Raw genomic sequence first — 13653 nt, forward strand, 5'->3', positions numbered from 1 at the left:
CATTCTGTTCATCCTAAGTTCAATAGTGTTTTAAATATTTTCTAATAAATTATATCTTCAAAGAGATACTTCACTATTAATGATCAAAGCTACAGGGTTAACAGATAAACATTCCACCTTAATTACAGTTTACATTCTCATATGTAAATATTTGAATTCTTAACTAATTACACAACTAGTGGGAACAAAGTAATGGAGGGGGTGTTTCTTCACACTCCTGGCATCTTCCAATGCAAATAATAAATGAGTGAGTAAGTGAGCACCATCTACCACCATCTGCTATAATCCAGGTCGAGGCTTTCCATCTGATAAAATTAGGTCAGAACCAGTGTTAAGATTTAGAGGAGCCTAAGGATCACCCAGTCTGATCCTTTTGTTACACAGAAGGATTTAGGAAATGTAGTTAACTTGAAAAAAAAAAACATTCAAATGCTAATCTACTTTTTCAGGATTTCATCCAGATCCTAAAAGGAATACACAGTAAACCTCAGCTCACACTTTTAAAGAGGCGTCAGCTTTTGGCTCAGCTAAAGGTGTTACTACTATTACCACACCTCTAAGGTGTGAGTAGCCTCACTTCTCCACTGCACTTCAATAATGTTCAATCCACAGCTTGGAATTCTGTTTCTAGAGGAGTGTGTACTACTGGGACGAGCAGAAAACTAGAGGGAAACATTTAAAGGACGAATGCTTTTTTAAATTGAATTAAAGAGTCCAAATGCACATTAGAAAACTACACAACTATTTTTATCAATATTTATAAAAAATTCATGACACATTGAGTTTGTGCAAATATGTTCAACTTCACCCATTAAGAGAAATAAATACTAAAACAACAGAATAGCAAAATTCCTATTTGAGCCTGTTAATGGTGGTGCCCACCTCTGATCCTAGCATTTGGTAGAGGGCAGATCAGAAATTCAAGGCCAGTTTCAGCTATATGAAACCGTGTCTCAAAAACAAACAAAAAACTTCCTTTTCAGCTTCGAGTAGGCTTGGAAAACAATTTTCTTTGGAAAGCTCAGTGTACAGTGCTTGTCTAATGTTTGAGGCCTTCAGTTTAAACCCAGAACCTTAAGTAAATAAATGAACAAACAAAAATTGATAACTATTATCCTTTATAAGCAGGTTCAGCTCATGCAAGAGTATATGTCTACACTACATATAAAACTTAATGCTACCTAGGTTGTGGCGGCACACACCTTTAATTCCAGCTCTCAGGAGCAGAGGCAGGAGGATCTCCATGAGCTCAAGGCCAGTCTGGTCTACAGTGAGTTCCAGGACAGCCAGGGTGTTTACAAATAGAAATCCTATCCCAAGAAACTAAAATAAATAAATAAATCGATAAATAAATAAATAAATAAATGTTAAAACATTTCGGAGAGAAAGAAATGGGTATACTTTTATATTCTATTTCAGGGATCTTTTTAATTAAGAATTTATTTTGTATGTATGCATGTTTTGTCTACATGTTTGCCTGTGCACCATGTACATGCCTGATTCCCAAGGAGGCCAGAAGAAGGTGTTGGATTCCCTGAAACTGGAGTCACAGACAGTTGAGAACCACCATGTAGGTGCTAGGAAAAGAACCTAGATCCTCTGGAAGAGCAGTCAAGTATTCTCTCCAGCCCCATAGTTTTATATTTTAGATGGAAATATAACCTCTATGAAGAAGTTGGAAATATTTATCAAAATTATAAATGGTCCTAACCGTTGACCAAGGATACTGCATGTCTAATGGGCCTAACCTCCAGAGAGACACTTCTCTGTGAGACAGCAGGCACACAGGAATTCAGCTGTGGCATTGTCTGCTGTGCTAAAAACGGGTAGCAGGCTAAGATCCATAATGAGAGATTAAGGGAGATTAGTTAAAACTATGGTGACCCATAAAGTGGGATAGTCATGTAGTCATTAAATAAATTATGTTTATATGAAAATGGAAATATCTCAGATATGAAGTCAACAATGTGTCATATACAGCATCATTGTTTTTAAAATGTGAATCTAGAGGCAAGAGCATGTATGCTTGGATGTATAACAAACTGATAAGAACAATGAAAAGGCCTGGATGGCTGAGGACTGACCGTTGGAGAAGGACCTCTCACTCTGTACCCTTTTGTACACTTCAATTTTGTTCTATTTACACTTCCCCAAAGGTAACTTTTAAAATGTTTAAATTTGTATGTAGGACCAAATAGAAGAACTATCAAGTTTTCCTTCATTATAGCGTTAAACTCTAGAATCATAAAATGAGAGTCTAGGAAGATGCTCAGTCAGTAAAGTATCTGCCATGTGAGCATGAAGACCTGAGTTTGGAGCCCCAGCACCCACGCACAGGCCAGGTATGATGACAGACACATGCCTGTGACACTAGCACCAGGGGACAGTGCCTGGTGGACACAGTCCAGGGCTCACTGACCAGCCAGTCTAGCAGTTGGTGAGTTCCAGGTTGAGCAGCTATCTCAAAAAACAGGGACTAGAGAGACGGCTTAGCAGTTAACCACCCTCACTGCTCTTCCAGAGTACCTGAGTTAGGTTCCCAGCACACAGATAGGCAGCTCATGTGCACATACACACATGCAAACACACATACCTAAACACAATTAAAAATAAAAATACATCTTTAAAAATAGAGGAATACACTTGACATCAACCTCTGGCCCTCTACATGTACATACATAAACATGTGGATATACTACATAAAAAAAGGGCAATTTTTAAAAATCATTAAATATTCCAAAGACAAATCTTTTTCATGCCCATTGACTCCAAAATCACCATAAGTTACAGAGTGTGATTATAATTCTAAAGCCCACCTCCAATCAGAAATGCATGTTACTAATATCACAGAAGGATCACAGTTAAGACTCAGCTCAGCTCAGAGTAATAGTGCGTGCCTACAATCCTAGCACTGAAGAGGCTGGACAGAAGACTTGTGAGTTTGAGACCACCAAAAGGCACAGGGACACTCCTGACTCAAAACAAAACATCAACAACAAGAAAACCCTTCAGACCTCACCTGACCAAGTCTCCATGAAGCTGTAGATAGAGACTTTCTCTTCCTTCTCCAGCACATATTTCTGATGCTGGTGTCTCTACTGTGCAAAGGACAAGATGTAAGTCAGAAGAGGAGGATGTGGAGGAAGAAGAAGAGGTGGAGGTTGTAGTGGCAGTGGTCGTGTCTGCTCCATAAAGGTAAACACAGCCTCTCTTCACATCTTCTCTCAGCCAGTCTCTTTCTCGAGAACCAAACCTACTTCTTCTATTCAAACAGTTTCTGTTCCCATTGTGTTTCATATTTCTCTAAAAAACATCAAAAGAAAGAAATTATAAACAAAAACATTTGTCTGAATTACATGTGTTCAGTCCTTATACTCACAACTGCCCTAGCATCCCATCTGTGGTAGCTAATCTTTTTGGTCAACTTGACTACATCCAGAATCAACTAAAAGCAAGACGCAGGGCATAAAACATATACAGTACTGAGAAATGTAATATTTAATGTGAAGTTTCAAGTTTCTGATTTGAATGACAATTCTCACTTAGTCTCTGGGTCTGGTTGATTTTGGAATATGATGTTTTTATTTATTTCAAAAGGTTTTTTTTGTTTGTTTGTTTTTTCTGAGACAGAGTTTCTTTCTCTGTGTTGAGAACAGCCCTGGCTGTCCTGGAACTCACTCTGTAGACCAGGCTGGCCTCAAATTCAGAGATCCTCCTGCCGCTGCCTCCCGAGTGCTGGAATTAAAGGTGTGCGGCTGGTGGTTGTTTTTAAATTGTAAAAAAACAGAAATAATAATTACTAATTAATTTCAGATTGAATCTGATACATGTAAATTAAGCCTTGCACACAAAGAAGTGGGTTGATAACAACCTCCCCACTCTGATCTGGCAATACAGACTTTCTCGACCTCACAGTCCAAATAAATGCACAGTGCACTAAGCACAGTCTGGTAACACAAATCTCCTTCCCATTCCTGGCATGCTTCAAGACAATTACTGCTGGCATTTTATAACCACGGTATGTGAAATTCACATACATACTGTGAAGTCAAGCTATCTTAAAGCAAAACAACTGTTAAGAGCCAATATAAAAATTTCCAGCCAAGCAAGGTGGGGCATATGTATAATGCAGCAGTCAGGCCGAAGAGCATGGAGGGTTTCTAGAGTGTAAAGAAAACTTAACCTACATAAATGAGTTCCAGAGCAGCCTGGACTACATATTGAGACTGTTTCAAAACACAAACAAAAATGAAACAACAACAAATAGTTTTTAAAAGTCACCATTTGCCTGTGTTTTCACAATGGGCCATTTCTAACTAACAAAAAAATAACTTCCCACTGCCCTTTGCTGTGTTTCGGTCCTTTCTAACCATCTGTGTCTCTGAGCACATAACCATTCCGCCACTCTGTGGCATATGGAGAACATCTTCTCCACCTTATCCACATGCTTACTCACTAAACCTCTATTCAGATGCCAGTTCTCTTTGCAGCCTTCCACAGCGCTCACCCCTGTCTAGCATCAATGAGTCTCCCCTCAACAGATAACTTCACCTTGAATATACTTCTACTATATACAGATGACCACGGATTGTCATCATCTCTGGTTTCTCACTCTCTTCACTGCCAAGACCCTGGAGTGTTTTTAATGCAGAATGTCATAGACATAGGTGCAAAGCCCAAAAGATAACACAGGAACTGATACCCAATTTGCACTTCAGCTTCATCAATTAGCTATGATGAGGAATTAGATAAACTTAAAAAGCTTCAATTTTTTTAACAAACCACATAATATTTACCTACAAAGTCAAAAGAAAGAAAAATACTTTCACTAGTATTCCTCATTAGAAAACAGAAATACATACGAAGAAAATATTAGTTTAACTGATAGTAAATACTTGAGAATACCTGGAGGAACATACCTGTAATCACAGATGCTGGAGAGTCAGAGGCAAAAGGATCAAGTTCAAGACCAAGGTGGGTTTCAGCAGTCAACAGTAAAAACAAAAACAAGGTTAAGTAAACAGGTGTCCCTACATGTGATGAATTTAAAGCAAGGAGATGAATGCCAATCTGTTTAAATTTAGGGTAACACATGCAAATTGACTTTTGAACAACAGTTCTGGGATTGAACACAAGTTTTGACATACCAGATAAGCTCTCTACAACTGACTGACACTTTCTACCCTAAACTGATCTTTCTGCAGCTCTTCGTGATCTTAGAACTACTCAAAATCATACATAATAAACCCCAACACAGGTGGGAATGAGGCCTCTTTTCCCACCAAACACACTTTCCTCCATCCTGAATTTCATCTTAAATATCTCAAAATAAATAAAGGGCTTTCAAGGCTCATCTCAAACACACAAGACCCATCATGTTTTTATTACTAAGAAATTACAGGGCTGGAGAGATGGCTCAGTGGTTAAGAGCATTGCCTGCTCTTCCAAAGGTCCTGAGTTCAATTCCCAGCAACCAGATGGTGGCTCACAACCATCTGTAATGAGGTCTGGTACCCTCTTCTGGCCTGCAGACATACACACAGACAGAATATTGTATACATAATAAATAAATATTTAAAAAAAATTACAGCCACTGAATGGTTAACTACCAGCTAATTTTAAATAAGCCTTACCTTCTTCTAATCCTTAGTGAACACTGACAGGTTCTATGTGATACAGTAACACTTACACAAAGAGAGCCTGCACTTGGCACTAGAGAATGAGAAGTAAGCAGACACAATCTACATGCCTCTGATAGGCTTTTTAAAGCCAAGCATGACGCATGTACCTATAATCCCAAAACTTAGGAGGCTGAGGCAGGAAGACTGTTTGAAACCTAAATCAGACTAAAAAGTGAGACCTTGATGCAAAAGTAACAATAAAAATATAATTAGTAGGTCAAATGACTCACTGACTTTGACGGTCTTAGAAAAGTCCAGAAAGACCCAGAAGTATTATGAATTTTCTTCCAAGGATTGTTTGAGATGGGGGCTCATGCATACCATTTTGGCCTCAAAATCACTTTGTAGATGAGGTCAGCCTTGAATTTTTTTCCTGCCAACTCCATCTCCCAAGTGCAGGGATTACAATGTATGCCACCACATACAGCACCTTCCAGCAGATTTTAGCAATCATTTGTAAATGTGCACGTTTCTTTAAGACTATACATTTCTTATAGAACTTTATGTTATCAAAACACATGTTTTATTTCAAGCTCAGTCTCCTATCTATAATCTGCACTCTATAATGAAGTAAAACTGCTGAGGAGTTAGAGAACCCTAGTAGATATGGTTCATCTGCATCTCACCAATAGCCATTTAAAAGGTCTTGAGAACAAGCAAAGCAAAGGCATACAGCAGCAACGACAAAGCTAGACTTTGGGCCATTATTAGCCACTGCTAAGTTACCTAGTACGTCCTTCTCAGGAATGTCTTGCTCTACTGCCTAACACAAGAGGAACTGCTGGAAAGAACTTCTTAATTTGCAGGTGACACTGTCCTCTGAGCAGCCTTCAATTTCTAAGAGCCAGCTAGCTTGAAACTGCTCCTTTGAGGACACTTTACTTTCTCCTTTACTTTTTCAAAAGCTGTCACCACAAATTTATCCAAAAGGAAACACAATTATAATCACACATCATATCAAACATGTGTACAAAGACTACAATTTAAAAGTCAGAGTTGGAGAGACAGTTCAGTACTTAAAAACTCCCTGTTGCTCTAGCTGAGGATCCAGGTTCAGTTCCCTGAACCCACACCATGATTCATAACCATTCATAAACCAGGGGACCAAAAGCCCTCTTCTGATTTCCACAAACACCAGCATGTATTACATAAAGTCAAATAAAACTTAAAAATTGTATTTATTTTTTTTTAATCTTTTTTTATTTAAGTACCTGGAGGGACAGGGTGCTGGGAACCGAACTCTTATGTTTTGGTTGTGAGCCCAGCCTTTAACAGCTGAGCCATCCCTCTAGGCTTAATTTTATTTTAATATTAAAGTCTATCTATAAAGCTAAAATATTTCAGTGTAGGCTACAAATTCAGTAGCCAGTACTTGAATTTAACACTTCCAATTCTAAAAATAAAGATAATACTTGAGAGCTATGATCAGCTCAAAGATGGTAAACCATACAGAGAAGTCACATATAGTCAAAACAGGCCTGGTCAGTCTTCATCCTTAGTCAGTTCCATCAGAATGGAGAATACCTTAAGGTATGAGATGTCTCTGCACTCAACTTTTAAAATAAGGACTTTAAAACCCAATCACACTGTGGAGTATTTCTAAGGGACCAGGAAGAGTGTGTCCTAGGGAGAGGAGGAGCATTTCAGCCGGTTAAAATTTTTTTGGTATTTGTTGTTTGGAACCATACATAGCACTCAGGAAAGCAAAGGCAGGAGGATGGCTGAAAGTTCTAGGTCAATCTGGAATACATAGCAAGTTCCAAATCATTCAGGGCCACATAGTAGGATCCTGTCTCAAGAAAATAATACCTAACAAACAAAAACAAAAAATTAGGGATGAGCAAATAGTTCATTTGGTAAAGTGTTTGGCATGCAAGCATGGGGATCTGAGTTCAATTCCCTGCACATAAATAATAGCAAACACAGGAATCTCCAGCACTGGAAGATGGAGACCCAGAGGTTTATTGGTTAGCCATTCTAGAAGAATTTATTCAGTAAGAAACCCTGTCTCAAAAAATAAGGTGAAGAACAACAGAGAAAGACACCTGACACCTACCTTTGGTGTCCACACAAATGCACACAAGCATGCACATGCACACAACTGAATATATGTATTCTAATAAAAATATAAGACTATTCTTAAAGAAAAAACAAATCATTGGAAGAACGGTGGTGGCACAGCCTCTAATCCCAGTATTCAGGAGGCAGAGGCAGGTGGACCTCAATGAGTTTGAGGTCAGACTGGTCTACAAAGTGAGTTCCAGGATAGTTAAGACTGTTATATAGAGAAACCCTGCCTTAAAATTTTTAAATAAATAAATAAAACAAAAAAAATCAAGTCATAATATTCACAAACTAGATTGGCTGTCATCTCCTATCATCTCCTACTTAAGACCATAATCTCAAAATCACACATCTGAAAATCTTTTGAGCCTTGTTCAGTAATTTGATAAATTTTAGAACTTTGAGATACACTCTTACTATGTTGCTCAGGCTGGCCTTGAACCCCTAGGCTTAAATAATCTTCTTTAAGATGAATAGATGAAACCACAGGTCCAAGCCCATAGTTTTCTATGTTGGGGCCTTCGGTCCCTGACACTAGTTTAAAAGTATATTTTGAGGAGCTGGAGAGATGGCTCAGAGGTTAAGAGCACTGACTGCCCTTCTGGAGGTCCTGAGTTCAATTCCCAGCAACCACATCGTGGCTCACAACCATCTGTAATGAGATCTGGTGCCCTCTCCTGGCATACATGGAGGCTGAACATTGTGTACATAATAAATAAATACATCTTTTTTTTTTAAAAAAAAAAAAGTATATTTTGAATAAAACGTCCCAGGGCCCTGTACAGCCAGATGGTCCTTGATGTAGTCTGGGTAAGTTATGTTGATTATTTGGTATTGGGTGTAAGTATAAAAGGAATAGAAAGTCTTCCTTCCTGTTTTACCAGTGTTAGTATTCTGAAGCTGGGATCAAGGAATAAATGCAGAGCCTTGTACATTCAAAGCACAGCCCCAACCACCAGCATCCTCTTAACACAGAGCTATACCCCTAGGCTAGAGACGTCTTTAGAAACATCTTCAGAGAAAAACATGTGGAAAAGCATGTGGGCAATTATGACATTCTTCAAGGTTCAGAAAGTTTTCGGCTTACCTATGTATGCTCTACAGGCTGCACTGGGACAAGTGAACACCTCATCAACTTAAGAGAATTTCTGAGGGGCTGGAGAGATGGCTCAGAGGTTAAGAGCACTGGCTGCTCTTCTAGAGGTCCTGAGTTCAATTCCCAGCAACCACGTGGTGGCTCACAACCATCTGTACTGAGGTCTGGCGCCCTCCTCTGGTGTGCGGGCATTCATCGAGGCAGAATGTTGTATACATAATAAATAAATAAATAAATCTTTAAAAAAAAAGAGAGAGAGAGAATTTCTGAGGAACACAAGGCCTATCTTCCATGGTCTTACAAGGAGCAGAGTATTACCACTTTCAGGAAAGCAAGGGCTAGAAAGGCCTCCAGATAGGCTCTCATTTCCAGAGACTGAGATCAAGAGTCAAGACTAACCAATCACTGGAATCTTTCTGATGACCACAAAATGGGAACTTTGGGCACCAGGGAAAGATAGTCCTCAATAAACGTTTTCATTTCTCTTTCACACAATTTACCACTTCAACACGACCAAAAAAGGTTACAAGGTTTTTTAAAAATTGCACATCTTTTACATACCAAGAGACATTACATGCCTCTCAAAACTCTTTCCTGTTAAGTTAGGCCTGCAGAACTTTCGTTTTTATTGTATTTACTCACAATTTATAGTTTGCTATTTGCTATCATTGTAAAAGACTTTCAGTAATTACACCGCTTTATGCTTGAGTAAATTCCAGTGTGGGTAACAGTTAAGAAGTAGTCTAAGATAAACTACTAGAAGTTCTCTAAGTCTATGCCTTAAGACTGGGAGGCAAAAGAAAATACGATTTACATTTTACTGAGTATTGGTTTCATTAATTCATTAAGTGTGTCAAGTCTACTTTTCTGACCTTCCCATGTTTGTGCTGCTTTACTAATAATCTTAGTAAGAGGAAATATCACTCAACAACAATCTCAATTAATTACTTAATGTTTGCTTTTAACAATATGTATTTTCGATGTTTGGCAAACTGTTTTTGAAACACATTAAATCTCAATTTTCTTCTCTCATTCTTCGGCAAGTTTTAAATCCTGCCGATTCCTCTTCTAGAACAGTAGAGGAATTCCATTCCACTTGACTTATACACTGAACCGACAGAAAATTTTCTCCGCACTATTTCAGAGGTTAGTGGAGAACTCCACCCAGTTAGCCACCCTTTAACCATCTCTGCTGACCTCACCTCACCTTCGGCATTCTTCCCGCACAGAAACTTCTTGTCATCACTCACCTTCAAGGCTCCACTCCCCCTTCGCCTGCATCTGTTTTCCTATCCTCCTACTCTCCTGATTCTACCAAAAAGCCCCGCTTAGCTGCCTGTTGCATAACGGCACCCCCACTGCCTTCTTCTCCCCGGATTGTCAGCCAAACAGGAGTGCCCCTCTTCGGGCTCTGCTCCTCCTCCCCACCACCACCCCCACAACACGCCCAGCGAGTCCCCGCAGATCCTACGGGACTGTCCCCGAGGCGGGAGCGCGGGATGTCGCGCCTTGGAGCCGGGCGCCGGTTCGGAACTCGGGGAGCCAGTCCGGAGGGCAGTGTGGCCGCTTCAGCCGGCGCAGCCCGCGTACACAACGGTGCCTGGCCAATCGCCGCCGCCATCCTCTCTGGCTGTGGTGATGTCTTCAGGTGTCCGCCTCGCCCTGCGTACTCGCCGCTTGGCTCCTGCAGGAGCGGCCCGCCCTTCGCGCCCCCCGGAATCGGCCCCAGGGCTAGGCCAGGCGAGGCGATGGCCGCCCAAGGGATGCGGGGGCGGGGGGGCGGCGGCGGCCCGAAGTCGTGGGCCTGCCGGGCGGCGGCTAGGGATGGGCAGCGTCGGGGACCCATGCGGCCGAGGCCCGGGCGGGGGCGCGGCACAGAGGCCACAGCAGGCCCACAACGCCCCGACCCGATGCAGGAGGGACGCAGGGAGGGGGACGCCCGCCGCCTCGGGCACCAGGCAGCTTGGCGAAGGTGGACACGGCCCTCCCGCTCCCTGCCGCCTCACCTTCAGGACCCGGATCCCTCCGGGCCGGCGAGAAGCCGCCGCTTCAGGTGGCTCCGGGGGCTCAAGCGGGCCCGCGGGCCCGGGCTCCACCTCCCCCATGGGCGGCCAAGGCTTCAGAGACGCCCGGCCGGCGCTACAGCGCGCGAGCCTCGGAGGCGCGCGCGAGCTGCGGGAGGCCTCACCCCTCCGCCTAGGCCCCGCCCCTAACCCCTACACCCCGCCCCTGGCGGCCCCGCCCCTGGGCCCGCTGGACTTGCGTAGCTGCCGGCCTGGAGAAGCTGGAGCAGAAATGTAGTTGCCTAGCGCCACTGCGGGGTGATCCTCCGCCGCGCTCCACCCTGGGTTTAGTGGACTTAGGCACAGGGAGAAGAAGCCAGAGGAAGAAGCAGGTGAGGCCTACACCTGTGAAGATAGCCAAGATGCCGCCCTCCACCGAAGACGGCGCTGAAATTCTCTATCCATGACGTTTCCTGCTTTTAAATGTGCCTGTCACCTCGCACGCACTGGCAGCGAAAGAACTGTTGCATATACTCTCCTCTCTTAGGAGATAGCTTGCAACACTCTTCAGCAAACCTCAAGTACGCAGACATCACTTCGCTTTCCAGCCACATTTCAATGTTCCTTGTAGTCAAAGCATCAGAATTCTTTTCTGGGCCTCAAACAGTAATACGCTGTGTAAGCCTTATATTATTTTGCAAGGCTAAACTCAGCCAAGTTATTTTAAACATTGCCTTTTAGTTCCTGAAGTGGTAGTATTTTTGTGGTTAATGCACCAAATTATGAATCTGCCTAATTCCAAATCTTATTTGTACTCATTATTAGATCTATACTTGTATAAATTACTTGATCTAATTCTTTCAGATATTTTTTAAAGTCAGAGCTATATGTAGCCCAAGCTGACCCCAAACTCACTAGGTAGCCATAGCTGGCCTTGAACTTCTGATTCTCCTGCCTGATATCCCAAGTGCTATGATTGCAGATATGTGCCACCATGCCCAGCTTCCTTTATGTTTTGGGTGTTAAGCTTATGCAATACTTGCATGCCTTGTGATAGAGGCCAGAAGAGGATGTCAGATCTTCAGGACCTGGATTACAGCTGGTTGTAAATTGCCATGTGGGTGATGGAAGTTAAACCTGGTCCTCTGGAAGAGCAGCCAGTGCTCTTAACCACTGACCCAGTTCCTTCCATTGATTCTTAAAGGGAGAACTGAAGTTAACATCTGCCTGGCAGTTATCAAGGTATAGTGAACAAAACACACAGAGAGCCTAACTCAGAGGTTCATAGTAGTCATTAGAATTCTAAAATTCTAGATTTCCCAAAGTTACTTGCTAGTTCCTAAATTTTGCAAGGAGCCTTCTAGACCTCTTCATTTTTAGGCCTTCCTCTTTTATGCATGTGTTGGATCTCCAGTCAACTTGTAAGGAATTAAAAAGCAAAACAACTTCTTAAATAATTGGCAATGGTGGTATCTCTTATCCAGTGCTTTAGTTTGGCTATCCAACTATTTGTCTGGAGTACTTTAATTATGGGCTTAAAGCAAGAGCATTTGAGATCTAATAGAACCTGTCCAGATGTTTTTTAATTTGAAGTTAATTTACATGTCAAGATAAAATTTTGCATCCAAAGTTTTGCCTCATACTATTTTCTTCTATAAAAGGTATTTTTGTCTCATATGAGTTACTTTGTATCTATCATATCACAGTTCCAATCTTCATTTCTTGGTTTTCTTTCAATATAGTAAACATGGTTTCTCTATGCCAAGTCTAATAGAAGGTGAAAGATAACCATTTCCCAGGGGTTTCCTTCCACTTTGGAAGTATTTCAAGAAATCTACCTGATTTAGTTGGATTTCTATTTCATAGCTTCCTGAGTGATTTCTCAACAAAAACACTCAACAAAGGCACTAATCTGAAACCAGAAGCAGACAGCCAAGGGCATGGAAACAAGTAGCTGGGGATGCTTCCCAAAGCCTGTTTCTTGAGGTACTGCAGATGACGGGTTCCACATTTCATGTGACTTATCACATTTAGTCCTGGCCCAAGTCCAGCAGTGAGTTCATACTAGGGAACAGCAATGTTTTGTAAATGGTTATCTTATTAGTTATCCGAATAGCAGTCAACACCATCAATTCAAAATAAATCCATTAATTTTGCTAAAAACTAAAAGTATTTACTACTTCAAACTGGCAATACGTATTGAAAAAGAAATACCCCCCCCCCAAAAAATACCCCAAGTGTGGTCCTTAAGGGATAAGTTTTTATATGTGGCCATAAGGGATCAGTTTTTATATATAGCTACCTTTAAAGGATCCCCATTACTTCAGATCCAGCTCATCATCAATAGTCTGCTGATGTTTCCTTTTCAAATTATGTACTGATGTTAACATAGCATACTGTTACAAAGGTCACATTTGGTGCTCGCCCCCAGTTCAAGGCAATGTGTACTATGCATGCCAAGAGTTATGTAACCACACTTTCTGGAAATGGTGAACAGCTGAGACTAACCCTAAAAATAAATTCCTCTAAGATTTATGTATGTGTGTGAGTGAGTGTGTGTGCATATGTATATAAAAAAACCATCTGCTCTCACTGCAGGCTCCCACTACAAATCACACCAAGGCAAAGAATCATTAGGATCCCTCCTCCCCATTTCCTTCCTCCTGAGGCTCTACCTCTCAGTTACACTGTGGAGAAAGAAAGCTGAAGACTTTGGTAGAGGAGCCAGGAGTTTCTTGTCTACTCACTGATATCGTTTCCATTCTTTCCCTAACCACAAAGTCATCTTTAGGCCCAAACCCAGGGACAT

General features: G+C 41.5%; 1 protein-coding gene across 1 annotated transcript in view; it reads right to left on the reverse strand.

The window, feature by feature from the left end:
• The window catches only part of Phlpp2 (PH domain and leucine rich repeat protein phosphatase 2), a 77587-nt gene extending 66568 nt beyond the window's left edge, over positions 1 to 11019 (reverse strand). Inside the window, exons 1-2 of the mRNA XM_075977353.1 lie at positions 10848 to 11019; positions 3020 to 3303 (exon numbers count right to left, since the gene is read on the reverse strand). Coding sequence (XP_075833468.1) covers positions 3020 to 3303; positions 10848 to 10946 — 383 coding nt within the window. The 5' untranslated portion in view covers positions 10947 to 11019. The remainder of the gene's footprint in view (positions 1 to 3019; positions 3304 to 10847) is intronic.
• Between the last annotated feature and the right edge of the window lie 2634 nt (positions 11020 to 13653).

This window comes from Microtus pennsylvanicus, chromosome 6 (genome assembly GCF_037038515.1).
Source record: "Microtus pennsylvanicus isolate mMicPen1 chromosome 6, mMicPen1.hap1, whole genome shotgun sequence".
NCBI classification, from domain to species: Eukaryota; Metazoa; Chordata; class Mammalia; order Rodentia; family Cricetidae; genus Microtus; species Microtus pennsylvanicus.